General features: G+C 51.6%; 1 protein-coding gene across 3 annotated transcripts in view; it reads left to right on the top strand.

Annotated features, from left to right (window-relative positions):
* The window catches only part of ostn (osteocrin), a 76,076-nt gene extending 50,166 nt beyond the window's left edge, over positions 1-25,910 (top strand). For 2 of the 3 annotated variants that reach the window (XM_072473412.1, XM_072473415.1), the window contains exons 4-5: positions 18,518-18,606; positions 25,698-25,910. In XM_072473412.1, coding sequence (XP_072329513.1) covers positions 18,518-18,602 — 85 coding nt within the window. In that variant the 3' untranslated portion in view covers positions 18,603-18,606; positions 25,698-25,910. Of the gene's footprint in view, positions 1-18,517; positions 18,642-25,697 lie in introns of all 3 variants that reach the window. The other variant, XM_072473413.1, reaches the window with a different exon arrangement.
* The last annotated feature ends 1,924 nt before the right edge of the window (positions 25,911-27,834 follow it).

Below are 27,834 nucleotides of genomic sequence, written 5' to 3'. Positions count from 1 at the left end.
AGTGTGAAAGGACAGTGTGTGACCCCGTGTCCCAGAGTGTGAAAGGACAGTGTGTGACCCAGTGTCCCAGAGTGTGAAAGGACAGTGTGTGACCCAGTGACCCAGAGTGTGAAAGGACAGTGTGTGACCCAGTGACCCAGAGTGTGAAAGGACAGTGTGTGACCCAGTGTCCCAGAGTGTGAAAGGACAGTGTGTGACCCAGTGTCGCAGAGTGTGAAAGGACAGTGTGTGACTCAGTGTCCCAGAGTGTGAAAGGACAGTGTGTGACCCAGTGTCCCAGAGTGTGAAAGGACAGTGTGTGACCCAGTGTCCCAGAGTGTGAAAGGACAGTGTGTGACCCAGTGTCCCAGAGTGTGAAAGGACAGTGTGTGACCCAGTGTCGCAGAGTGTGAAAGGACAGTGTGTGACCCACTGTCCCAGAGTGTGAAAGGACAGTGTGTGACCCACTATCCCAGAGTGTGAAAGGACAGTGTGTGACCCACTCTCCCAGAGTGTGAAAGGACAGTGTGTGACCCAGTGTCCCAGAGTGTGAAAGGACAGTGTGTGACCCACTGTCCCAGAGTGTGAAAGGACAGTGTGTGACCCTCTGTCCCAGAGTGTGAAAGGACAGTGTGTGACCCAGTGTCGCAGAGTGTGAAAAGACAGTGTGTGACCCAGTGTCCCAGAGTGTGAAAGGACAGTGTGTGACCCCCCTGTCCCAGAGTGTGAAAGGACAGTGTGTGACCCAATGTCCCAGATTGTGAAAGGACAGTGTGTGACCCACTGTCCCAGAGTGTGAAAGGACAGTGTGTGACCCAGTGTCCCAGAGTGTGAAAGGACAGTGTGTGACCCCCCTGTCCCAGAGTGTGAAAGGACAGTGTGTGACCCAGTGTCCCAGAGTGTGAAAGGACAGTGTGTGACCCACTGTCCCAGAGTGTGAAAGGACAGTGTGTGACCCAGTGTCCCAGAGTGTGAAAGGACAGTGTGTGACTCACTGTCCCAGAGTGTGAAAGGACAGTGTGTGACCCACTGTCCCAGAGTGTGAAAGGACAGTGTGTGACCCAGTGTCCCAGAGTGTGAAAGGACAATGTGTGACCCAGTGTCCCAGAGTGTGAAAGGACAGTGTGTGACTCACTGTCCCAGAGTGTGAAAGGACAGTGTGTGACCCAGTGTCCCAGAGTGTGTAAGGACAGTGTGTGACCCACTCTCCCAGAGTGTGAAAGGACAGTGTGTGACCCAGTGTCCCAGAGTGTGAAAGGACAGTGTGTGACCCACTGTCCCAGAGTGTGAAAGGACAGTGTGTGACCCTCTGTCCCAGAGTGTGAAAGGACAGTGTGTGACCCAGTGTCGCAGAGTGTGAAAAGACAGTGTGTGACCCAGTGTCCCAGAGTGTGAAAGGACAGTGTGTGACCCCCCTGTCCCTGAGTGTGAAAGGACAGTGTGTGACCCAGTGTCCCAGAGTGTGAAAGGACAGTGTGTGACCCACTGTCCCAGAGTGTGAAAGGACAGTGTGTGACCCAGTGTCCCAGAGTGTGAAAGGACAGTGTGTGACCCCCCTGTCCCAGAGTGTGAAAGGACAGTGTGTGACCCAGTGTCCCAGAGTGTGAAAGGACAGTGTGTGACCCACTGTCCCAGAGTGTGAAAGGACAGTGTGTGACCCAGTGTCCCAGAGTGTGAAAGGACAGTGTGTGACCCACTGTCCCAGAGTGTGAAAGGACAGTGTGTGACCCAGTGTCCCAGAGTGTGAAAGGACAATGTGTGACCCAGTGTCCCAGAGTGTGAAAGGACAGTGTGTGACTCACTGTCCCAGAGTGTGAAAGGACAGTGTGTGACCCAGTGTCCCAGAGTGTGAAAGGACAGTGTGTGACCCACTGTCCCAGAGTGTGAAAGGACAGTGTGTGACCCAGTGTCCCAGAGTGTGACAGGATAGTGTGTGACACAGTGTCCCATAGTGTGAAAGGACAGTGTGTGACCCACTGTCCCAGAGTGTGAAAGGACAGTGTGTGACCCACTGTCCCAGAGTGTGAAAGGACAGTGTGTGACCCACAGTCCCAGAGTGTGAAAGGACGGTGTGTGACCCTCTGTCCCAGAATGTGAAAGGACAGTGTGTGACCCACTGTCCCAGAGTGTGAAAGGACAGTGTGTGACCCACTGTCCCAGAGTGTGAAAGGACAGTGTGTGACCCACTGGCCCAGAGTGTGAAAGGACAGTGTGTGACCGACTATCCCAGAGTGTGAAAGGACAGTGTGTGACCCACTGTCCCAGAGTGTGAAAGGACAGTGTGTGACCCAGTGTCGCAGAGTGGGAAAGGACAGCGTGTGACCCAGTGTCCCAGAGTGTGAAAGGACAGTGTGTGACCCACTGTCCCAGAGTGGGAAAGGACAGCGTGTGACCCAGTGTCCCAGAGTGTGAAAGGACAGCGTGTGACCCACTGTCCCAGAGTGTGAAAGGACAGTGTGTGACCGAGTGTCCCAGAGTGTGAAAGGACAGTGCGTGACGCACTGTCCCAGAGTGTGAAGGGACAGTGTGTGACTCACTGTCCCAGAGTGTGAAAGGACAGCTTGTGACCCACTGTCCCAGAGTGTGAAAGGACAGTGTGTGACTCATTGTCCCAGAGTGTGAAAGGACAGTGTGTGACCCACTGTCCCAGAGGGTGAAAGGACAGTGTGTGACTCACTGTCCCAGAGTGTGAAAGGACAGTGTGTGTCCCACTGTCCCAGAGTGTGAAAGGACAGTGAGTGACCCACTTGTCCCAGAGTGTGAAAGGACAGTGTGTGACCCACTGTCCCAGAGTGTGAAAGGACAGTGTGTGACCCACTGTGCCAGAGTGTGAAAGGACAGTGTGTGACCCAGTGTCCCAGAGAGTGAAAGGACAGTGCGTGACCCAGTGTCCCAGAGTGTGAAAGGACAGTGTGTGACCCACTGTCCCAGAGTGTGAAAGGACAGTGAGTGACCCCCCTGTCCCAGAGTGTGAAAGGACAGTGTGTGACCCACTGTCCCAGAGTGTGAAAGGACAGTGTGTGACCCACTGTCCCAGAGTGTGAAAGTACAGTGAGTGACCCCCCTGTCCCAGAGTGTGAAAGGACAGTGTGTGACCCACTGTCCCAGAGTGTGAAAGGACAGTGTGTGACCCACTGTCCCAGAGTGTGAAAGGACAGTGTGTGACCCACTGTCCCAGAGTGTGAAAGGACAGTGTGTGACCCAGTGTCCCAGGGTGTGAAAGGACAGTGTGTGACCCAGTATCCCAGTGTGTGAAAGGACAGTGCGTGACCCACTGTCCCAGAGTGTGAAAGGACAGTGCGTGACCCACTGTCCCAGAGTGTGAAAGGACAGTGTGTGACCCACTGTCCCAGTGTGTGAAAGGACAGTGTGTGACCCAGTGTCACAGCGTGTGAAAGGACAGTGTGTGTCCCCCTGTCCCAGAGTGTGAAAGGACAGTGTGTGACTCACTGTCCCAGTGTGTGAAAGGACAGTGTGTGACCCAGTGTCACAGAGTGTGAAAGGACAGTGTGTGACCCACTGTCCCAGAGTGTGAAAGGACAGTGTGTGACCCAGTGTCCCAGAGTTTGAAAGGACAGTGTGTGACCCAGTGTCCCAGAGTGTGAAAGGACAGTGTGTGACCCAGTGACCCAGAGTGTGAAAGGACAGTGTGTGACCCAGTGACCCAGAGTGTGAAAGGACAGTGTGTGACCCAGTGTCCCAGAGTGTGAAAGGACAGTGTGTGACCCAGTGTCGCAGAGTGTGAAAGGACAGTGTGTGACTCAGTGTCCCAGAGTGTGAAAGGACAGTGTGTGACCCAGTGTCCCAGAGTGTGAAAGGACAGTGTGTGACCCAGTGTCCCAGAGTGTGAAAGGACAGTGTGTGACCCAGTGTCCCAGAGTGTGAAAGGACAGTGTGTGACCCAGTGTCGCAGAGTGTGAAAGGACAGTGTGTGACCCACTGTCCCAGAGTGTGAAAGGACAGTGTGTGACCCACTATCCCAGAGTGTGAAAGGACAGTGTGTGACCCACTCTCCCAGAGTGTGAAAGGACAGTGTGTGACCCAGTGTCCCAGAGTGTGAAAGGACAGTGTGTGACCCACTGTCCCAGAGTGTGAAAGGACAGTGTGTGACCCTCTGTCCCAGAGTGTGAAAGGACAGTGTGTGACCCAGTGTCGCAGAGTGTGAAAAGACAGTGTGTGACCCAGTGTCCCAGAGTGTGAAAGGACAGTGTGTGACCCCCCTGTCCCAGAGTGTGAAAGGACAGTGTGTGACCCAGTGTCCCAGAGTGTGAAAGGACAGTGTGTGACCCACTGTCCCAGAGTGTGAAAGGACAGTGTGTGACCCAGTGTCCCAGAGTGTGAAAGGACAGTGTGTGACTCACTGTCCCAGAGTGTGAAAGGACAGTGTGTGACCCACTGTCCCAGAGTGTGAAAGGACAGTGTGTGACCCAGTGTCCCAGAGTGTGAAAGGACAATGTGTGACCCAGTGTCCCAGAGTGTGAAAGGACAGTGTGTGACTCACTGTCCCAGAGTGTGAAAGGACAGTGTGTGACCCACTGTCCCAGAGTGTGAAAGGACAGTGTGTGACCCACTGTCCCAGAGTGTGAAAGGACAGTGTGTGACCCAGTTTCCCAGAGTGTGACAGGATAGTGTGTGACACAGTGTCCCATAGTGTGAAAGGACAGTGTGTGACCCACTGTCCCAGAGTGTGAAAGGACAGTGTGTGACCCACTGTCCCAGAGTGTGAAAGGACAGTGTGTGACCCACAGTCCCAGAGTGTGAAAGGACGGTGTGTGACCCACTGTCCCAGAGTGTGAAAGGACAGCGTGTGACCCACTGTCCCAGAGTGTGAAAGGACAGTGTGTGACCCACTGTCCCAGAGTGTGAAAGGACAGTGTGTGACCCAGTGTCGCAGAGTGGGAAAGGACAGCGTGTGACCCAGTGTCCCAGAGTGTGAAAGGACAGTGTATGACCCACTGTCCCAGAGTGGGAAAGGACAGTGTGTGACCCAGTGTCCCAGAGTGTGAAAGGACAGCGTGTGACCCACTGTCCCAGAGTGTGAAATGACAATGTGTGACCGAGTGTCCCAGAGTGTGAAAGGACAGTGCGTGACCCACTGTCCCAGAGTGTGAAGGGACAGTGTGTGACTCACTGTCCCAGAGTGTGAAAGGACAGCTTGTGACCCACTGTCCAAAGTGTGAAAGGACAGTGTGTGACCCAGTGTCCCAGAGTGTGAAAGGACAGTGTGTGACCCAGTGTCCCAGAGTGTGAAAGGACAGTGTGTGACCCAGTGTCCCAGAGTGTGAAAGGACAGTGTGTGACTCACTGTCCCAGAGTGTGAAAGGACAGTGTGTGACCCACTGCCCCAGAGTGTGAAAGGACAGTGTGTGACCCAGTGTCCCAGAGTGTGAAAGGACAGTGTGTGACTCACAGTCCCAGAGTGTGAAATGACAGATTGTGACCCAGTGTCCCAGAGTGTTAAAGGACAGTGTGTGACCCACTGTCCCGGAGTCTGAAAGGACAGTGTGTGACCCCGTGTCCCAGAGTGTGAAAGGATAGTGTGTGACCCACTGTCCCAGAGGGTGAAAGGACAGTGAGTGACCCCCCTGTCCCAGAGTGTGAAAGGAGAGTGTGTGACTCATTGTCCCAGAGTTTGAAACGACAGTGTGTGACCCACTGTCCCAGAGTGTGAAAGGACAGTGTGTGTCGCACTGTCCCAGAGTGTGAAAGGACAGTGAGTGACCCCCCTGTCCCAGAGTGTGAAAGGACAGTGTGTGACCCACTGTCCCAGAGTCTGAAAGGACAGTGTGTGACCCCGTGTCCCAGAGTGTGAAAGGACAGTGTGTGACCCACTGTCCCAGAGGGTGAAAGGACAGTGAGTGACCCACCTGTCCCAGAGTGTGAAAGGACAGTGTGTGGCTCATTGTCCCAGAGTGTGAAAGGACAGTGTGTGACCCACTGTCCCAGAGGGTGAAAGGACAGTGTGTGACTCACTGTCCCAGAGTGTGAAAGGACAGTGTGTGTCCCACTGTCCCAGAGTGTGAAAGGACAGTGAGTGACCCCCCTGTCCCAGAGTGTGAAAGGACAGTGTGTGACCCACTGTCCCAGAGTGTGAAACGACACTGTGTGACCCACTGTCCCAGAGTGTGAAAGGACAGTGTGTGACCCAGTGTCCCAGAGAGTGAAAGGACAGTGCGTGACCCACTGTCCCAGAGTGTGAAAGGACAGTGAGTGACCCCCCTGTCCCAGAGTGTGAAAGGACAGTGTGTGACCCACTGTCCCAGAGTGTGAAAGGACAGTGTGCGACCCACTGTCCCAGAGTGTGAAAGGACAGTGAGTGACCCCCCTGTCCCAGAGTGTGAAAGGACAGTGTGTGACCCACTGTCCCAGAGTGTGAAAGGACAGTGTGTGACCCACTGTCCCAGAGTGTGAAAGGACAGTGTGTGACCCACTGTCCCAGAGTGTGAAAGGACAGTGTGTGACCCACTGTCCCAGAGTGTGAAAGGACAGTGTGTGACCCAGAGACCCAGGGTGTGAAAGGACAGTGTGTGACCCAGTATCCCAGTGTGTGAAAGGACAGTGCGTGACCCACTGTCCCAGAGTGTGAAAGGACAGTGCGTGACCCACTGTCCCAGAGTGTGAAAGGACAGTATGTGACTCACTGTCCCAGTGTGTGAAAGGACAGTGTGTGACCCAGTGTCACAGCGTGTGAAAGGACAGTGTGTGTCCCCCTGTCCCAGAGTGTGAAAGGACAGTGTGTGACCCAGTGTCCCAGAGTGTGAAAGGACAGTGTGTGACCCACTGTCCCAGAGTGTGAAAGGACAATGTGTGACCCAGTGTCCCAGAGTGTGACAGGATAGTGTGTGACACAGTGTCCCATAGTGTGAAAGGACAGTGTGTGACCCACTGTCCCAGAGTGTGAAAGGACAGTGTGTGACCCACTGTCCCAGAGTGTGAAAGGACAGTGTGTGACCCACAGTCCCAGAGTGTGAAAGGACGGTGTGTGACCCACTGTCCCAGAGTGTGAAAGGACAGTGTGTGACCCACTGTCCCAGAGTGTGAAAGGACAGTGTGTGACCCACTGTCCCAGAGTGTGAAAGGACAGTGTGTGACCCACTGTCCCAGAGTGTGAAAGGACAGCGTGTGACCCAGTGTCCTAGAGTGTGAAAGGACAGTGTGTGACCCACTGTCCCAGAGTGTGAAAGGACAGCATGTGACCCACTGTCCCAGAGTGTGAAAGGACAGTGTGCGACCCACTGTCCCAGAGTGTGAAAGGACAGTGTGTGACCCAGTGTCGCAGAGTGGGAAAGGACAGCGTGTGACCCAGTGTCCCAGAGTGTGAAAGGACAGTGTGTGACCCACTGTCCCAGAGTGGGAAAGGACAGTGTGTGACCCAGTGACCCAGAGTGTGAAAGGACAGTGTGTGATCCACTGTCCCAGAGTGTGAAAGGACAATGTGTGACCGAGTGTCCCAGAGTGTGAAAGGACAGTGCGTGACCCACTGTCCCAGAGTGTGAAGGGACAGTGTGTGACCCAATGTCCCAGAGTGTGAAAGGACAGTGTGTGACTCACAGTCCCAGAGTGTGAAAGGACAGATTGTGACCCAGTGTCCCAGAGTGTGAAAGGACAGTGTGTGACCCACTGTCCCGGAGTCTGAAAGGACAGTGTGTGACCCCGTGTCCCAGAGTGTGAAAGGATAGTGTGTGACCCACTGTCCCAGAGGGTGAAAGGACAGTGAGTGACCCCCCTGTCCCAGAGTGTGAAAGGAGAGTGTGTGACTCATTGTCCCAGAGTTTGAAAGGACAGTGTGTGACCCACTGTCCCAGAGTGTGAAAGGACAGTGTGTGTCCCACTGTCCCAGAGTGTGAAAGGACAGTGAGTGACCCCCCTGTCCCAGAGTGTGAAAGGACAGTGTGTGACCCACTGTCCCAGAGTGTGAAAGGACAGTGTGTGACCCACTGTCCCAGAGGGTGAAAGGACAGTGAGTGACCCACCTGTCCCAGAGTGTGAAAGGACAGTGTGTGACTCATTGTCCCAGAGTGTGAAAGGACAGTGTGTGACCCACTGTCCCAGAGGGTGAAAGGACAGTGTGTGACTCACTGTCCCAGAGTGTGAAAGGACAGTGTGTGTCCCACTGTCCCAGAGTGTGAAAGGACAGTGAGTGACCCCCCTGTCCCAGAGTGTGAAAGGACAGTGTGTGACCCACTGTCGCAGAGTGTGAAAGGACAGTGTGTGACCCACTGTCCCAGAGTGTGAAAGGACAGTGTGTGACCCAGTGTCCCAGAGAGTGAAAGGACAGTGCGTGACCCACTGTCCCAGAGTGTGAAAGGACAGTGAGTGACCCACCTGTCCCAGAGTGTGAAAGGACAGTGTGTGACGTACTGTCCCAGAGTGTGAAAGGACAGTGTGTGACCCAGTGTCCCAGAGTGTGAAAGGACAGTGAGTGACCCCCCTGTCCCAGAGTGTGAAAGGACAGTGTGTGACCCACTGTCCCAGAGTGTGAAAGGACAGTGTGTGACCCACTGTCCCAGAGTGTGAAAGGACAGTGAGTGACCCCCCTGTCCCAGAGTGTGAAAGGACAGTGTGTGGCCCACTGTCCCAGAGTGTGAAAGGACAGTGTGTGACCCACTGTCCCAGAGTGTGAAAGGACAGTGTGTGACCCACTGTCCCAGAGTGTGAAAGGACAGTGTGTGACCCACTGTCCCAGAGTGTGAAAGGACAGTGTGTGACCCACTGTCCCAGAGTGTGAAAGGACAGTGTGTGACCCAGTGTCCCAGAGAGTGAAAGGACAGTGCGTGACCCACTGTCCCAGAGTGTGAAAGGACAGTGAGTGACCCCCCTGTCCCAGAGTGTGAAAGGACAGTGTGTGACGTACTGTCCCAGAGTGTGAAAGGACAGTGTGTGACCCAGTGTCCCAGAGTGTGAAAGGACAGTGAGTGACCCCCCTGTCCCAGAGTGTGAAAGGACAGTGTGTGACCCACTGTCCCAGAGTGTGAAAGGACAGTGTGTGACCCACTGTCCCAGAGTGTGAAAGGACAGTGAGTGACCCCCCTGTCCCAGAGTGTGAAAGGACAGTGTGTGGCCCACTGTCCCAGAGTGTGAAAGGACAGTGTGTGACCCACTGTCCCAGAGTGTGAAAGGACAGTGTGTGACCCAGTGTCCCAGAGTGTGAAAGGACAGTGTGTGACCCAGTGTCCCAGGGTGTGAAAGGACAGTGTGTGACCCAGTATCCCAGTGTGTGAAAGGACAGTGCGTGACCCACTGTCCCAGAGTGTGAAAGGACAGTGTGTGACTCACTGTCCCAGTGTGTGAAAGGACAGTGTGTGACCCAGTGTCACAGAGTGTGAAAGGACAGTGTGTGACCCACTGTCCCAGAGTGTGAAATGACAGTGTGTGACCCAGTGTCCCAGAGTGTGAAAGGACAGTGTGTGACCCAGTGTCCCAGAGTGTGAAAGGACAGTGTGTGACCCAGTGACCCAGAGTGTGAAAGGACAGTGTGTGACCCAGTGACCCAGAGTGTGAAAGGACAGTGTGTGACCCAGTGTCCCAGAGTGTGAAAGGACAATGTGTGACCCAGTGTCGCAGAGTGTGAAAGGACAGTGTGTGACCCAGTGTCCCAGAGTGTGAAAGGACAGTGTGTGACCCAGTGTCCCAGAGTGTGAAAGGACAGTGTGTGACCCAGTGTCGCAGAGTGTGAAAGGACAGTGTGTGACCCACTATCCCAGAGTGTGAAAGGACAGTGTGTGACTCACTGTCCCAGAGTGTGAAAGGACAGTGTGTGACCCAGTGTCCCAGAGTGTGAAAGGACAGTGTGTGACCCACTGTCCCAGAGTGTGAAAGGACAGTGTGTGACCCACTATCCCAGAGTGTGAAAGGACAGTGTGTGACCCACTCTCCCAGAGTGTGAAAGGACAGTGTGTGACCCAGTGTCCCAGAGTGTGAAAGGACAGTGTGTGACCCACTGTCCCAGAGTGTGAAAGGACAGTGTGTGACCCTCTGTCCCAGAGTGTGAAAGGACAGTGTGTGACCCAGTGTCGCAGAGTGTGAAAAGACAGTGTGTGACCCAGTGTCCCAGAGTGTGAAAGGACAGTGTGTGATCCCCCTGTCCCAGAGTGTGATAGGACAGTGTGTGACCCACTGTCCCAGAGTGTGAAAGGACAGTGTGTGACCCACTGTCCCAGAGTGTGAAAGGACAGTGTGTGACCCACTGTCCCAGAGTGTGAAAGGACAGTATGTGACCCACTGTCCCAGAGTGTAAAAGGACAGTGTGTGACCCAGTGTCCCAGAGTGTGAAAAGACAGTGTGAGACCCAGTGTCCCAGAGTGTGAAAGGACAGTGTGTGACCCACTGTCCCAGAGTGTGAAAGGACAGTGTGTGACCCACTGTCCCAGAGTGTGAAAGGACAGTGTGTGACTCACTGTCCCAGAGTGTGAAAGGACAGTGTGTGACCCAGAGTTCCAGAGTGTGAAAGGACAGTGTGTGACCCAGTGTCCCAGAGTGTGAAAGGAAAGTGTGTGACTCACTGTCCCAGAGTGTGAAAGGACAGTGTGTGACCCACTGTCCCAGAGTGTGAAAGGACAGTATGTGACCCACTGTCCCAGAGTGTAAAAGGACAGTGTGTGACCCAGTGTCCCAGAGTGTGAAAAGACAGTGTGAGACCCAGTGTCCCAGAGTGTGAAAGGACAGTGTGTGACCAACTGTCCCAGAGTGTGAAAGGACAGTGTGTGACCCACTGTCCCAGAGTGTGAAAGGACAGTGTGTGACCCACTGTCCCAGAGTGTGAAAGGACAGTGTGTGACCCAGTGTCCCAGAGTGTGAAAGGACGGTGTGTGACCCACTGTCCCAGGGTGTGAAAGGACAGTGTGTGACCCAGTGTCCCAGAGTGTGAAAGGACAGTGTGTGACCCAGTGTCCCAGAGTGTGAAAGGACAGTGTGTGACCCAGTATCCCAGAGTGTGAAAGGACAGTGCGTGACCCACTGTCCCAGAGTGTGAAAGGACAGTGTGTGACCCACTGTCCCAGAGTGTGAAAGGACAGTGTGTGACCCAGTGTCCCAGAGTGTGAAAGGACAGTGTGTGACCCAGTGTCCCAGAGTGTGAAAGGACAGTGTGTGACTCACTGTCCCAGAGTGTGAAAGGACAGTGTGTGACCCACTGACCCAGAGTGTGAAAGGACAGTGTGTGACCCAGTGTCCCAGAGTGTGAAAGGACAGTGTGTGACCCAGTGTCCCAGAGTGTGAAAGGACAGTGTGTGACCCAGTGTCGCAGAGTGTGAAAGGACAGTGTGTGACCCAGTGTCCCAGAGTGTGAAAGGACAGTGTGTGATCCAGTGTCCCAGAGTGTGAAAGGACAGTGTGTGACCCACTGTCCCAGAGTGTGAAAGGACAGTGTGTGACCCACTGTCCCAGAGTGTGAAAGGACAGTGAATGACCCCACCATCCCAGAGTGTGAAAGGACAGTGGGTGACTCACTGTCCCAGAGTGTGAAAGGACAGTGTGTGACCCAGTGTCCCATAGTGTGAAAGGACAGTGTGTGACCCAGTGTCCCATAGTGTGTAAGGACAGTGGGTGACCCACTGTCCCAGTGTGTGAAAGGACAGTGTGTGACCCAGTGTCCCACAGTGTGAAAGGACAGTGTGTGACCCAGTATCCCAGAGTGTGAAAGGACAGTGCGTGACCCACTGTCCCAGAGTGTGAAAGGACAGCGTGTGACCCAGTGTCCCAGAGTGTGAAAGGACAGTGTGTCACCCAGTGTCCCAGAGTGTGAAAGGGCAGTGTGTGACCCAGTGTCGCAGAGTGTGAAAGGACAGTGTGTGACTCACTGTCCCAGAGTGTGAAAGGACAGTGTGTGACCAAGTGTCCCAGAGCGTGAAAGGACAGTGTGTGACTCACTGTCTCTGAGTGTGAAAGAACAGTGTGTGACCCAGTGTCGCAGAGTGTGAAAGGACAGTGTGTGACCCAATGTCTCAGAGTGTGAAAGGACACTGTGTGACCCAGCGTCCCAGAGTGTGAAAGGACACTGTGTGACCCAGTGTCGCAGAGTGTGAAAGGACAGTGTGTGACACACTGTCCCAGAGTGTGAATGGACAGTGTGTGACCCACTATCCCAGAGTGTGAAAGGACAGTGTGTGACCCACTGTCCCAGAGTGTGAAAGGACAGCGTGTGACCCTGTGTCCCAGAGTGTGAAAGGACAGTGTGTGACCCAGTGTCCCATAGTGTGAAAGGACAGTGTGTGACCCACTGTCCCAGAGTGTGAAAGGCCTGTGTGTGACCCAGTGTCGCAGAGTGTGAAAGGACAGTGTGTGACTCACTGTCCCAGAGTGTGAAAGGACAGTGTGTGACACACTGTCCCAGAGTGTGAGAGGACATTGTGTGACCCACTCTCCCAGAGTGTGAAAGGACAGTGTGTGACCCAGTGTCGCAGAGTGTGAAAAGACAGTGTGTGACCCACTCTCCCAGAGTGTGAAAGGACAGTGTGTGACCCCCCTGTCCCAGAGTGTGAAAGGACAGTGTGTGACTCACTGTCCTGAGTGTGAAAGGTCAGTGTGTGACCCACTGTCCCAGAGTGTGAAAGGACAGTGTGTGACCCACTATCCCAGAGTGTGAAAGGACAGTGTGTGACCCACTCTCCCAGAGTGTGAAAGGACAGTGTGTGACCCAGTGTCCCAGAGTGTGAAAGGACAGTGTGTGTGACCCACTGTCCCAGAGTGTGAAAGGACAGTGTGTGACCCTCTGTCCCAGAGTGTGAAAGGACAGTGTGTGACCCAGTGTCGCAGAGTGTGAAAAGACAGTGTGTGACCCAGTGTCCCAGAGTGTGAAAGGACAGTGTGTGACCCCCCTGTCCCAGCGTGTGAAAGGACAGTGTCTGACCCAGTGTCCCAGAGTGTGAAAGGAGAGTGTGTGACCCCCTGTCCCAGAGTGTGAAAGGACAGTGTGTGACCCAGTGTCCCAGAGTGTGAAAGGACAGTGTGTGACTCACTGTCCCAGAGTGTGAAAGGACAGTGTGTGACCCAGAGTTCCAGAGTGTGAAAGGACAGTGTGTGACCCAGTGTCCCAGAGTGTGAAAGGACAGTGTGTGACTCACTGTCCCAGAGTGTGAAAGGACAGTGTGTGACCCACTGTCCTAGAGTGTGAAAGGACAGTGTGTGACCCAGTGTCCCAGAGTGTGAAAGGACAGTGTGTGACCCAGTGTCGCAGAGTGTGAAAGGACAGTGTGTGACCCAGTGTCCCAGAGTGTGAAAGGACAGTGTGTGACCCAGTGTCCCAGAGTGTGAAAGGACAGTGTGTGACCCAGTGTCCCAGAGTGTGAATGGACAGTGTGTGACCCACTGTCCCAGAGTGTGAAAGGACAGTGAATGACCCCACCATCCCAGAGTGTGAAAGGACAGTGGGTGACCCACTGTCCCAGAGTGTGAAAGGACAGTGTGTGACCCAGTGTCCCATAGTGTGAAAGGACAGAGTGTGACCCAGTGTCCCATAGTGTGTAAGGACAGTGGGTGACCCACTGTCCCAGAGTGTGAAAGGACAGTGTGTGACTCAGTGTCCCAGAGTGTGAAAGGACAGTGTGTGACCCAGTGTCCCAGAGTGTGAAAGGACAGTGTGTGACCCAGAATCCCAGAGTGAGAAAGGACAGTGCGTGACCCACTGTCCCAGAGTGTGAAAGGACAGCGTGTGAACCAGTGTCCCAGAGTGTGAAAGGACAGTTTGTGACCCAGTGTCCCAGAGTGTGAAAGGACAGTGTGTGACCCAGTGTCCCAGAGCGTGAAAGGACAGTGTGTGATTCACTGTCCCAGAGTGTGAAAGAACAGTGTGTGACCCAGTGTCGCAGAGTGTGAAAGGACAGTGTGTGACCCAGTGTCCCAGAGTGTGAAAGGACACTGTGTGACCCAGTGTCCCAGAGTGTGAAAGGACACTGTGTGACCCAGTGTCGCAGGGTGTGAAAGGACAGTGTGTGACACACTGTCCCAGAGTGTGAATGGACAGTGTGTGACCCATTATCCCAGAGTGTGAAAGGACAGTGTGTGACCCACTGTCCCAGAGTGTGAAAGGACAGTGTGTGACCCAGTGTCCCAGAGTGTGAAAGGACAGTGTGTGACCCAGTGTCCCATAGTGTGAAAGGACAGTGTGTGACCCACTGTCCCAGAGTGTGAAAGGACAGTGTGTGACCCAGTGTCGCAGAGTGTGAAAGGACAGTGTGTGACCCACTGTCCCAGAGTGTGAAAGGACAGTGTGTGACCCACTGTCCCAGAGTGTGAAAGGACAGTGTGTGACCCACCCTCCCAGAGTGTGAAAGGACAGTGTGTGACCCAGTGTCGCAGAATGTGAAAAGACAGTGTGTGACCCACTCTCCCAGAGTGTGAAAGGACAGTGTGTGACCCCCCTGTCCCAGAGTGTGAAAGGACGGTGTGTGACTCACTGTCCCAGAGTGTGAAAGGACAGTGTGTGACCCACTGTCCCAGAGTGTGTAAGGACAGTGTGTGACCCACTATCCCAGAGTGTGAAAGGACAGTGTGTGACCCACTCTCCCAGAGTGTGAAAGGACAGTGTGTGACCCAGTGTCCCAGAGTGTGAAAGGACAGTGTGTGACCCACTGTCCCAGAGTCTGAAAGGACAGTGTGTGTCCCAGTGTCCCAGAGTGTGAAAGGACAGTGTGTGACCCAATGTCGCAGAGTGTGAAAAGACAGTGTGTGTCCCAGTGTCCCAGAGTGTGAAAGGACAGTGTGTGACCCCCCTGTCCCAGAGTGTGAAAGGACAGTGTGTGACCTAGTGTCCCAGAGTGTGAAAGGACAGTGTGTGACCCACTGTCCCAGAGTGTGAAAGGGCAGTGTGTGACCCAGTGTCCCAGAGTGTGAAAGGACAGTGTGTGACTCACTGTCCCAGAGTGTGAAAGAACAGTGTGTGACCCAGAGTTCCAGAGTGTGAAAGGACAGTGTGTGACCCAGTGTCCCAGAGTGTGAAAGGACAGTGTGTGACTCACTGTCCCAGAGTGTGAAAGGACAGTGTGTGACCCACTGTCCCAGAGTGTGAAAGGACAGTATGTGACCCACTGTCCCAGAGTGTGAAAGGACAGCGTGTGACCCAGTGTCGCAGAGTGTGAAAAGACAGTGTGAGACCCAGTGTCCCAGAGTGTGAAAGGACAGTGTGTGACCCACTGTCCCAGAGTGTGAAAGGACAGTGTGTGACCCACTGTCCCAGAGTGTGAAAGGAAAGATGTGTGACCCACTGTCCCAGAGTGTGAAAGGACAGTGTGTGACCCAGTGTCCCAGAGTGTGAAAGGACAGTGTGTGACCCACTGTCCCAGAGTGTGAAAGGACAGTGTGTGACCCAGTGTCCCAGAGTGTGAAAGGACAGTGTGTGACCCAGTGTCCCAGAGTGTGAGAGGACAGTGTGTGACCCAGTATCACAGAGTGTGAAAGGACAGTGCGTGACCCACTGTCCCAGAGTGTGAAAGGACAGTGTGTGACCCACTGTCGCAGAGTGTGAAAGGACAGTGTGTGACCCAGTGTCCCAGAGTGTGAAAGGACAGTGTGTGACCCAGTGTCCCAGAGTGTGAAAGGACAGTGTGTGACCCAGTGTCCCAGAGTGTGAAAGGACAGTGTGTGACCCACTGTCCCAGAGTGTGAAAGGACAGTGAATGACCCAGTATCCCAGAGTGTGAAAGGACAGTGTGTGACCCACTGTCCCAGAGTGTGAAAGGACAGTGTGTGACCCAGTGTCCCAGAGTGTGAAAGGACAGTGTGTGACCCAGTGTCCCATAGTGTGAAAGGACAGTGTGTGACCCACTGACCCAGAGTGTGAAAGGACAGTGTGTGACCCATTGTCCCAGAGTGTGAAAGGACAGTGTGTGACCCAGTGTCCCAGAGTGTGAAAGGACAGTGTGTGACCCAGTGTCGCAGAGTGTGAAAGGACAGTGTGTGACCCAGTGTCCCATAGTGTGAAAGGACAGTGTGTGACCCAGTGTCCCATAGTGTGTAAGGACAGTGGGTGACCCACTGTCCCAGTGTGTGAAAGGACAGTGTGTGACCCAGTGTCCCAGAGTGTGAAAGGACAGTGTGTGACCCAGTATCCCAGAGTGTGAAAGGACAGTGCGTGGCCCACTGTCCCAGAGTGTGAAAGGACAGCGTGTGACACAGTGTCCCAGAGTGTGAAAGGACAGTGTGTGACCCAGTGTCCCAGAGTGTGAAAGGACAGTGTGTGACCCAGTATCGCAGAGTGTGAAAGGACAGTGTGTGACTCACTGTCCCAGAGTGTGAAAGAACAGTGTGTGACCCAGTGTCCCAGAGTGTGAAAGGACAGTGTGTGACTCACTGTCCCAGAGTGTGAAAGAACAGTGTGTGACCCAGTGTCGCAGAGTGTTAAAGGGCAGTGTGTGACCCAGTGTCCCAGAGTGTGAAAGGACACTGTGTGACCCAGTGTCCCAGAGTGTGAAAGGACACTGTGTGACCCAGTGTCGCAGAGTGTGAAAGGACAGTGTGTGACCCACTGTCCCAGAGTGTGAAAGGACAGTGTGTGACCCACTATCCCAGAGTGTGAAAGGACAGTGTGTGACCCACTGTCCCAGAGTGTGAAAGGACAGTGTGTGACCCAGTGTCCCAGAGTGTGAAAGGACAGTGTGTGACCCAGTGTCCCATAGTGTGAAAGGACAGTGTATGACCCACTGTCCCAGAGTGTGAAAGGACAGTGTGTGACCCAGTGTCGCAGAGTGTGAAAGGACAGTGTGTGACCCACTGTCCCAGAGTGTGAAAGGACAGTGTGTGACCCACTATCCCAGAGTGTGAAAGGACAGTGTGTGACGCACTCTCCCAGAGTGTGAAAGGACAGTGTGTGACCCAGTGTCGCAGAGTGTGAAAAGACAGTGTGTGACCCACTCTCCCAGAGTGTGAAAGGACAGTGTGTGACCCCCCCTGTCCCAGAGTGTGAAAGGACAGTGTGTGACCCAGTGTCCCAGAGTGTGAAAGGACAGTGTGTGACCCAGTGTCCCAGAGTCTGAAAGGACAGTGTGTGACTCACTGTCCCAGAGTGTGAAAGGACAGTGTGTGACTCACTGTCCCAGAGTGTGAAAGGACAGTGTGTGACCCACTGTCCCAGAGTGTGAAAGGACAGTGTGTGACCCACTGTCCCAGAGTGTGAAAGGACAGTATGTGACCCACTGTCCCAGAGTGTGAAAGGACAGTGTGTGTCCCAGTGTCCCAGAATGTGAAAGGACAGTGTGTGACCCAGTGTCCCAGAGTGTGAAAGGACAGTGTGTGACTCACTGTCCCAGAGTGTGAAAGGACATTGTGTGACCCACTGTCCCAGAGTGTGAAAGGACAGTGTGTGACCCACTGTCCCAGAATGTGAAAGGACAGTATGTGACCCACTGTCCCAGAGTGTGAAAGGACAGTGTGTGACCAAGTGTCCCAGAGTGTGAAAAAACAGTGTGAGACCCAGTGTCCCAGAGTGTGAAAGGACAGTGTGTGACCCACTGTCCCAGAGTGTGAAAGGACAGTGTGTGACCCAGTGTCCCAGAGTGTGAAAGGACAGTGTGTGACCCAGTGTCCCAGAGTGTGAAAGGACAGTGTGTGACCCAGTGTCCCATAGTGTGAAAGGACAGTGTGTGACCCACTGTCCCAGAGTGTGAAAGGACAGTGTGTGACCCAGTGTCGCAGAGTGTGAAAGGACAGTGTGTGACCCACTGTCCCAGAGTGTGAAAGGACAGTGTGTGACCCACTGTCCCAGAGTGTGAAAGGACAGTGTGTGACTCACCCTCCCAGAGTGTGAAAGGACAGTGTGTGACCCAGTGTCGCAGAATGTGAAAGGACAGTGTGTGACCCACTGTCCCAGAGTGTGAAAGGACAGTGTGTGACCCACTGTCCCAGAGTATGAAAGGACAGAGTGTGACCCACTGTCCCAGAGTGTGAAAGGACAGTGTGTGACCCAGTGACCCAGAGTGTGAAAGGACAGTGTTTGACCCAGTGTCCCAGAGTGTGAAAGGACAGCTTGTGACCCAGTGTCCCAGAGTGTGAAAGGACAGTGTGTGACCCAGTGTCCCAGAGTGTGAAAGGACAGTGTGTGACCCAGTGTCCCAGAGTGTGAAAGGACAGCTTGTGACCCCGTGTCCCAGAGTGTGAAAGGACAGTGTGTGACCCAGTGACCCAGAGTGTGAAAGGACAGTGTTTGACCCAGTGTCCCAGAGTGTGAAAGGACAGCTTGTGACCCAGTGTCCCAGAGTGTGAAAGGACAGTGTGTGACCCAGTGTCCCAGAGTGTGAAAGGACAGTGTGTGACCCAGTGTCCCAGAGTGTGAAAGGACAGTGTGTGACCCAGTGTCCCAGAGTGTGAAAGGACAGCTTGTGACCCAGTGTCCCAGAGTGTGAAAGGACAGTGTGTGACCCAGTGTCCCATAGTGTGAAAGGACAGCTTGTGACCCAGTGTCCCAGTGTGCACCTCCGGTATTATCTTGTTTGGAATCTCTGGGCTGCTCAATGCTTTAATGTTGACGAGGAATAGGAATGTTTAATGGTGTCTGGCTTTGATTTGTCAGCGCAGCATTTCAATCTGTAATTATTTTTGATCCTTCTAGGAAGGTTCCAGATGGTCGAAGGAGACGAGTTAATTTCCCAATGGATCGGATTGGTCACATGTACCTACCAAAGATCAGAAACTGACATGGTATATCATTAACCATTGCACATGAGAACATAAATGTAGGGCGCGATCGTACATCCTACTCTGGACGCGACATGGCCATTAAATCTCGCCTGAGGCCTCTGATGGGATTTACAGGTCTTGTCACATCTTGCGAGGTCAAATGGCATCTCACGAACCCTCGTGATCTGGATCCTGCCCCCAATAGAACATAGAACATTACAGCGCAGTACAGGCCCTTCGGCCCTCGATGTTGCGCCGACCTGTGAAACCACTCTAAAGCCCATCTACACTATTCCCTTCTCGTCCATATGTCTATCCAATGACCATTTGAATGCCCTTAGTGTTGGCGAGTCCACTACTGTTGCAGGCAGGGCATTCCACGCCCTTACTACTCTCGGAGTAAAGAACCTACCTCTGACATCTGTCCTATATCTATCTCCCCTCAATTTAAAGCTATGTCCCCTCGTGCTAGACATCACCATCAGAGGAAAAAGCTCTCACTGTCCACCCTATCTAAACCTCTGATCATCTTGTATGCCTCAATTAAGTCACCTCTTAACCTTCTTCTCTCTAACGAAAACAGCCTCAAGTCCCTCAGCCTTTCCTCATAAGATCTTCCCTCCATACCAGGCAACATTCTGGTAAATCTCCTCTGCACCCTTTCCAATGCTTTCACATCCTTCCTATAATGCGGCGACCAGAATTGCACGCAATACTCCAAATGCGGCCGCACCAGAGTTTTGTACAGCTGCAACATGACCTCATGGCTCCGAAACTCAATCCCTCTACCAATAAAAGCTAACACACCGTACGCCTTCTTAACAACCCTCTCAACCTGAGTGGCAACTTTCAGGGATCTATGTACATGGACACCGAGATCTCTCTGCTCATCCACCCTGCCAAGAATCTTACCATTAGCCCAGTACTCTGTCTTCCTGTTATTCCTTCCAAAATGAATCACCTCACACTTTTCTGCATTCAACTCTATTTGCCACCTCTCAGCCCAGCTCTGCAGCTTATCCGTGTCCCTCTGTAACTTGTAACATCCTTCCGCACTGTCCACAACTCCACCAACTTTAGTGTCATCTGCAAATTTACTCACCCATCCTTCTGAGCCCTCCTCCAGGTCATTTATAAAAATGACAAACAGCAGTGGCCCCAAAACAGATCCTTGTGGTACACCACGAGTAACTGGACTCCAGTCAGAACATTTTCCATCAACCACCACCCTTTGTCTTCTTCCAGCTAGCCAATTACTGATCCAAACTGCTAAATCTCCCTGAATCCCATGCTGCCGTATTTTCTGCAGTAGCCTACCGTGGGGAACCTTATCAAACGCTTTACTGAAATCCATATACACCACATCAACTGCTTTACCCTCATCCACCTGTTTGGTCACCTTCTCAAAGAACTCAATAAGGTTTGTGAGGCACGACCTCCCCGTGTTGACTATGTCTAATCAAATTATTCCTTTCCAGATGATTATACACCCAATCTCTTATAAACCTTTCCAAGATTTTGCCCACAACAGAAGTAAGGCTCACTGGTCTATAGTTACCTGGGTTGTCTCTACTCCCCTTCTTGAACAAGGGGACAACATTTGCTATCCTCCAGTCTTCTGGCACTATTCCTGTAGACAAAGATGGCTTAAAGATCAAAGCCAAAGGCTTAGCAATCTCCTCCCTAGTTTCCCAGAGCATCCTAGGATAAATCCCATCTGGCTCAGGGGACTTATCTATTTTCACACTTTCCAGAATTGCTAACACCTCCTCCTTATGAACCTCAAGCCCTTCTAGTCTAGTAGCCTGAATCTCAGTATTCTCCTCAACAACATTGTCTTTTTCCTGTGTGAATACTGACGAAAAATATTCATTTAGCATCTCTCCTATCTCCTCGGATTCCAAGCACAACTTCCCACTACTGTCCTTGACTGGCCCTGCTCTTACCCTAGTCATTTGTTTATTCCTGACATATCTATAGAAAGCTTTAGGGTTATCCTTGATCCTACCTGCCAAAGACTTCTCATGTCCCCTCCTGGCTCTTCTTAGCTCTCACTTTAGGCCCTTCCTAGCTAACTTGTAACTCTCGAGCACCCTAACTGAACCTTCATGTCTCATCTTTACATGAGCCTCCTTCTTCCTCTTGACAAGTGTTTCGACTGCTTTAGTAAACCACGGTTCCCTTGCTCGACCACTTCCTCCCTGCCTGACAGGTACATACTTATCAAGGACAGGCAGTAGCTGTTCCTTGAACAAGCTCCACATTTCCATTGTGCCCATCCCCTCCAGTTTTCCGCTCTGTCCGATGCATCCTAAGTCCTGCTTCATCGCATCATAATTGCTTTTGCCCCAGATATAACTCTTGCCCTGCGGTATATACCTATCCCTTTCCATCACTAAAGTAAACGTAATGGAATTGTGGTCACTATCACCAAAGTGCTCACCTACCTCCAAATCTAACACCTGTCCTGGTTCATTACCCAGTACCAAACCCAATGGACGGGATCTAAATTTTACAGCTCAACGTGTTCAGTCAGGCTCACTTGAATATGCTCTCGCCGGAGTTAGCCAAGGTGCGGGGTCTAACATCTGTGCCTCGGAGATCCAGAGTGACTGACATTTAGCACTGGTCTCTCCCAAGGTGAACCAGGCATACAATCCCAGGTAATCGTTAGTGAAGAAATTTTTCAGTCCTAAATGACCGACCACTTATCCTGACACAATATGGCCCTAGTTCTAGATTCTTAAACCAGGGGAAGCCACACTGCAAAACCGTCTCTGAATAATTTATGTCTCAATGAGATCATGTCTCATTCTTTTAATCTCCAGAAATTATAGATCCATTTTACTCAATTCCTTCTCATTCCGAGAATCAGTCTTGTCAACCTATGTTGCACCATCACTTAATTAAATAAAACCTTCCTTCGGTATGGAACCAAATATGTGCAACATGCTCCAAAAGTCCCACCAAAGCTCTGCACATTTGCAGCAAGATTTATTGTTACGCTGCAACCCCTTTACATGAAAGGCTAACGTAAGATTTGCTTTACTAATTGTTTGCTGTACCACTGTTAACCATCTTGTGCAGGGAGACCCAAATCACCACGAACACGAGAAACACGTTTCTCTCCAAAGTGAATAACCTCACGTTTTCTTGCATCGCATTCCATCTGGCACCTTCTTTCCCACCCACCCAACCTGCCCACTCACCCAACCTGCCCACTCACCCAACCTGCCCACTCACCCAACCTGCCCACTCACCCAACCTGCCCACTCACCCAACCTGCCCACTCACCCAACCTGCCCACTCACCCAACCTGCTCGCTGACCCAACCTGCCCGCTGACCCCACCTGCCCGCTCACCCAACCTGCCCACTCACCCAACCTGCCCGCTCACCCAACCTGCCCACTCACCCAACCTGCCCACTCACCCAACCTGCCCACTCTCCCAACCTGCCCACTCGCCCAACCTGCCCACTCACCCAACCTGCCCACTCACCCAACCTGCCCACTCACCCCACCTGCCCGCTGACCCCACCTGCCTGCTGACCCCACCTGCCCGCTGACCCAACCTGCCCGCTGACCCCACCTGCCTGCTGACCCCACCTGCCCGCTGACCCAACCTGCCCGCTGACCCCACCTGCCCGCTGACCCCAACTGCCCGCTGACCCCACCTGCCCGCACATTTCTACAACACACAACTGGGTGGAATTGTGAGGAGGATGCAAGGAGTCTTCAATGTGATTCAGACAAGCTTAAAAAAAATAAATTTAGAGTATCCAATTCTTTTTTTTCCAGTTAAGGGTCAATTTAGTGTGGCCAATCCACCTACCCTGCACAACTTTGGGTTGTGGGGCTGAAACCCATGCAGACACGGGGAGAATGTGCAAACCCCACACGGACAGTGACCCAGGGCCGGGATCGAACTCGGGTCCGCGGCGCCATAAGGCAACAGTGCTAACCACTGCGCCACTGTGCTGCCCTTGATTCAGACAAGTTGAGTGAGGGGGGAAACACATGGCAGATGCAGTAAAACATGGCTACATGTGACGTTACATACTAGCTTTGTGCCATCAGCAAGTTTGGATATATTTTACACGGCACCTCACCCATTAATCCACATAACAGGCCCCAGGACTGGGCCTTGTGGTCGGGCAGCAAGGTCGGCACGGGCTTGGAGGGCTGAAGGGCCTGTTCCTGTGCTGTACTTTCCTTTGTTCTTTGTTCTTGTTCTGCCCCAGAGGTCACAGTCTGCCAGCCTGAAAATTACTGCTTCATTGCTACTCCCTGTTTTCTGTCCTTTAACCAATCCTGAATCTATGGCTCAATATCCAATATTCACACTGCCAGATATTACCAAACCCTCAGCTCAGAATTAGTGCCAGGACATTCATGGGTGATGCCAGGATGCACGATTTCACACAAAAGGTTGCGGGATTCTGTAACTCTGCAAAAAGCTGCTGACGTTGAGGAACAATGGAAAATTTGAAAACTGAAAATAATTTTTGTTGTTAGATGAAGGTATTAGGACATAAGAACATAAGAACTAGGAGCAGGAATCGGCCATCTGGCCCCTCGAGCCTGCTCCACCATTCAATGAGATCATGGCTGATTTTTTGTGGACTCAGCTCCCCTTTCCGGCCCGAACACCACAACCCTTAATCCCTTTATTCTTCAATTAAAGAATCACGGTGAGTAAATAGAATTAAGATACAAATCAGCCATGATCTAATTGAGTGACGGAATAGGTTTGAGGAGCGAAATGCCTGCTTTCCTGTTATCATGTGAATAGACAGTGTTTACAAGCCCCAGTTACAAAAGACCAACCTGCTCACTGACCCTCAGTTGGGTTCTGCCTGGGTGGTTCAGCTCCCCGCAATCATTAAAACCTCGATCCAAACATGGGCAAAATAACTGTGGTCAAGTTGAGATGAGAGTGACTGCCCTCGACATCAAGGCAGCATTTCAATGAGTATTGGAATGAAGGAGCCCTCGCAAATCTGAAGTCATTGGGAAATGGTTGGTGAACTTTCCACTAGTTTGAATCCTAGCCAGCACAAGGAGGATAGTTGTGGTTGTTGGAGATCAATCACTTCACAGGATATCACTGCAGGAGTTCCTCAAGGATTTGGCCATTGATGAGAAACCAAAATAGACCAGACATATAAACACTGTGGTCACAAGGGCAGATTAAATTCTGGGAATTCTGTTACGAGTAACTCACCTCCCCAAAGTCTATCTACCACCTACAAGGAACAAGTTAGGTGTATTATGGAACACCCACCACTTGCCTGGATGAGTGCAGCTCCAACAACACTGCACTCAATCTGTACGCACTGCGCTGGAACCAATCACTATTTGTCGATATACACAGATACGTAGAAGATAGGAGCAGGAGGAGGCCTTTTGGCCCTTCGAGCCTGCTCTGCCATTCATCACGATCATGGCTGATCATCCAACTCAATAGCCTAATCCTGCTTTCTCTGCTCAGCCTTTGATCCCATTCTCCCCAAGTACTATATCCAGCTGCCTCATGAATATATTCAATGTTTTATCATCAACTACTTCCTGTGGTAATGAATTCCACAGGCTCACCACTCTTTGTGTGAAGAAATGTCTCCTTATCTCTGTCCGAAATGGTTTACCCTGAATCCTCAGACTGTGACCCCTGGTTCTGGACACACCCATCATTGGTAACATCTTCCCTGCATCTACCCTGTCTAGTACCGTTAGTCATTTGTCAATGTACTCTGTCAATTATTCTTTTTGCCTACTATGTATGTACTGTGTACATTCCCTTGGCCGCAGAAAAATACTTTTCACTGTACTTTGGTACAGGTGACAATCAATCAATCAATCAATCAAGAAACTCGACACCATCCTGGACAAATCAGCCCACTTGATTGCTCCCCCTTCCACAAACATTCAAACCCTCCACCACCGACGCACAGTGGCAGCCGTGTGTACCATCTACAAGATGCACTGCAGCAACTCACCAAGGTTCCTTGGATAACAACTTCCAAACCAGCTACCTCGACCATCTAGAACGACAAGGGCAGCAGATACCTGGGAACCCCACCACCTGGAGGTTCCCCTCCAAGTCACTCACCACCCCGACTTGGAAATATATCGCCGTTCCTTCACTGTCGCTGGGGTAAATCCTGGAACTTCCTCCCCAACAGCACTGTGGCTGTAGCTACACCTGCAGTGTAGCTACAGCCACAAGAAGACAGCTCACCACCACCTTCTCAAGGGCAATTAGGAAGGGCAATAAATGCTGGTGTAAGCAGCGATTCCCACATCTCGTGGATGAATAAAAATTTTAAATGGCGCTTCCTGTTTGGAGACACATGGGGCTGAATTTTATGCCGGGGGCATTTCCCACCCCACTGAAGTCATGGAATTTTGAATGGCTCATTGCATTCTGCAGCCCCACCCCCGGGGGGGAGGGATTTAAAATTTCACGCATGATGGAGTCCATTGATGGTTTGACCCAGGGATGTCTTCGGGGTCCTATGCTGAGAGCGTAGCGCGAGGACAGGCCTGGACAGATGGCAATCCTTTAGCTCGTTACCCGTGAGAACTCACTGCTTGGTACTCCTTGGGGAACGAGGATCTGAACAAGGTACAGGAAAGTGAGGGACATCTAACGGCCCTGGCATCATGACGGCACAGACCTAAGCCTAAACCCGACATACTAGATAGCACAGTCCCAGAGCTGAACTCAAAACTGGCATCACAGTCCCAGGGCACATGCTGATGTGGAAAGAGTGCTGACACAAAACGTGAGCCCTACATCAAAGCTGCACAGGTACACAGAAATGAGATGAAAATCACTTATTGTCACAAGTAGGCTTCAAATGAAGTTACTGTGAAAAGCTGTGAAAAGCCCCTAGTCGCCACATTCCGGTGCCTGTTCGGGGAGGCTGGTACGGGAATTGAACCGTGCTGCTGGCCTACCTTGGTCTGCTTTCAAAGCCAGCAATTTAGCCCTGTGCTAAACAGCCCCTGATAATGGATTAATACCTTCAGGAAAAGAGGGAAGGAAATTGGAGGGATAAAGGACCAGAATATCTTGATATTTTGAGATATTTTCTTATCTTCTTTTCATAGTTTCCTGGCCTGGACAAGATTTTAAAATGAGGATCATCGAAAGCTTATCAGCAGAAAATATGATCGTTTCCCGAGGATGTGTGCGTTGCTAATTCTGTTCAGTCTTTTATTGCCGTATCGATGTCATTGTAATTTGAAATGTGTCAGTAACCTGGAGAAAGCCCTGTCAAAGTATCCTCGCCATTAAATTTAACAGAGTTTGGAAAATTAAAAGGAATTTTCATTTATATCGCGGTTTCTTTCACCTCAAGGTATCCCAGCATGCTTCACAGTCAATGGTGTAATTTTGAAGTGTACTCATTGTTGGAAGGTAGGAAATGTTAATGTTAGTTTAAACTCAACAAGCTCCCACAAACAGCAAATAGTGAAATAACTAGATAGCTGGTCATATCTCCCTCATGTGTTTATTGAGCTTCACCTTAAATTTATCCATTGCTTCATCTCGACCACTCCCCATGGAAGCGAGTTCCACGTTCTCACCATTCTTTTGAGTAAAGAAATTTCTCCTGAATTCCAGATTATAGCTATTGGCGACCCTTTTATATTTATGTCCTAGTTCTGGACTCCCTGGCCAGTGGGAACATCGTCTCTACATAGAATCACAGATTCATGGAATCCCTCAGAGGTCCAGGAAGGGAGGGTGACTCCGACTCCAGAACTGGCAATATTTGGAGTGCCGGAAGATCCAGGGGGGTGGGGAGAGAGGGCGACGTTTTGGCCTTTACCTCCCTGGTGGCCCGGAGATGGGTTTTGTTGGAATGGGGGGACTCGGAGCCTCCAAAGGCGGGTGTTTGGGTCAGTGACTAGAGGAAAATAAGTTTGCCTTAAGGAGTTCACTACAGGGGTTCGTTTGGAGGTGGCAGCCGTTCATCGACTTCTTCAAGGAAAATTGACCTTCAGCGGGGGGGGGGGGGGGGGGGAGGCTAGGAAGTGCCGAATAAGGGTAGGGAATCTAATGTATGGGTAGTTAGGGTTTATGATGGGGGGGGGGTTGGGTATGCTATTGTGGGTTTTTTGTGTGTGTTGGACCTCTGTTTAAAATGTTAAAATTATAAATGCCTCAAAAAAATATTTTCTAAAAAAAAATAATAAGATTCATAGAATCCCTACAGTGCAGAAGGTGGCCATTCGGCCCATTGAGTCTGCACCAGCCCACACCTCCACCCTATCCCCATAACCCAATAACACCACAAAACCTTTTTGACAGTACGGGGCAATTTATCATGGCCAATCCACCTAACCTGCACATCTTTGAACATCTCCTCTCGCAAACATTTCATCATCTTAAAGACCTCTACCAGGTCACCTCAAATTCTACCAGCCTTTCACACCTTTTGTTCTCTCTGGGGACTGCCATTAGCACTCTTTCCCCTTGCTTTCTGTTGCTATTCGTGGGCAGCACGGTCGCACAAGTGGATAGCACTGTGGCTTCACAGCGCCAGGGTCCCAGGTTCGATTCCCAGCTTGGCTCACTGTCTGTGCGGAGTCTGCACGTTCTCCGTGTGTCTGTGTGGGTTTCCTCCGGGTGCTCTGGTTTCCTCCCACAGTCCAAAGACGTGCAGGTTAGGTGGATTGGCCGTGATAAATTGCCCTTCGTGCCCAAAAAGGTTAGGAGGGGTTATTGGGTTACGGGGATAGGGTGGAAGTGAGGGATTAAGTGGGTCAGTGCAGACCCATTTCGGCGATTTGCCGAATGGCCTCCTTCTGCACTGTATGTTCTATTTGCCCCCCATCATTGTGTTTCTGTGGCTATGGCTCATCTTTCATTCTCACTCCACAGCACAAATATTTCCCACTTTCTCTGTCTTCAGCTTTGACAAAGAGTTATCGGACTTGAAACGTTCGCTCTTTTCTCTCCCTACAGATGCTGCCAGACCTGCTGAGATTTTCCAGCATTTTTTTTTTGGTTTCAGATTCCAGCATCTGCAGTAATTTGCTTTTATCACCTCCCATTCTTAACCTTTCTACAAGAAAGATGCCCAGTCTGTTCAGTCTTTCCTGATGTGGTACAACCCAATCTGCTATCAGCATAGTAAATCTCTTTTGCATTTTCTCTGGTACTTCTGTATCTTTTTTATTATATGGAGACCAGAATTATTGTAAGTGTCCAACCGAGGTTCAATACAGAAGCAAAATA

Source organism: Scyliorhinus torazame, chromosome 14 (assembly GCF_047496885.1).
Source record: "Scyliorhinus torazame isolate Kashiwa2021f chromosome 14, sScyTor2.1, whole genome shotgun sequence".
In the NCBI taxonomy this organism is placed as follows: Eukaryota; Metazoa; Chordata; class Chondrichthyes; order Carcharhiniformes; family Scyliorhinidae; genus Scyliorhinus; species Scyliorhinus torazame.
Note: the sequence above shows the minus strand (reverse complement) of the source record. Positions and strands in the feature narration are given on the sequence as shown.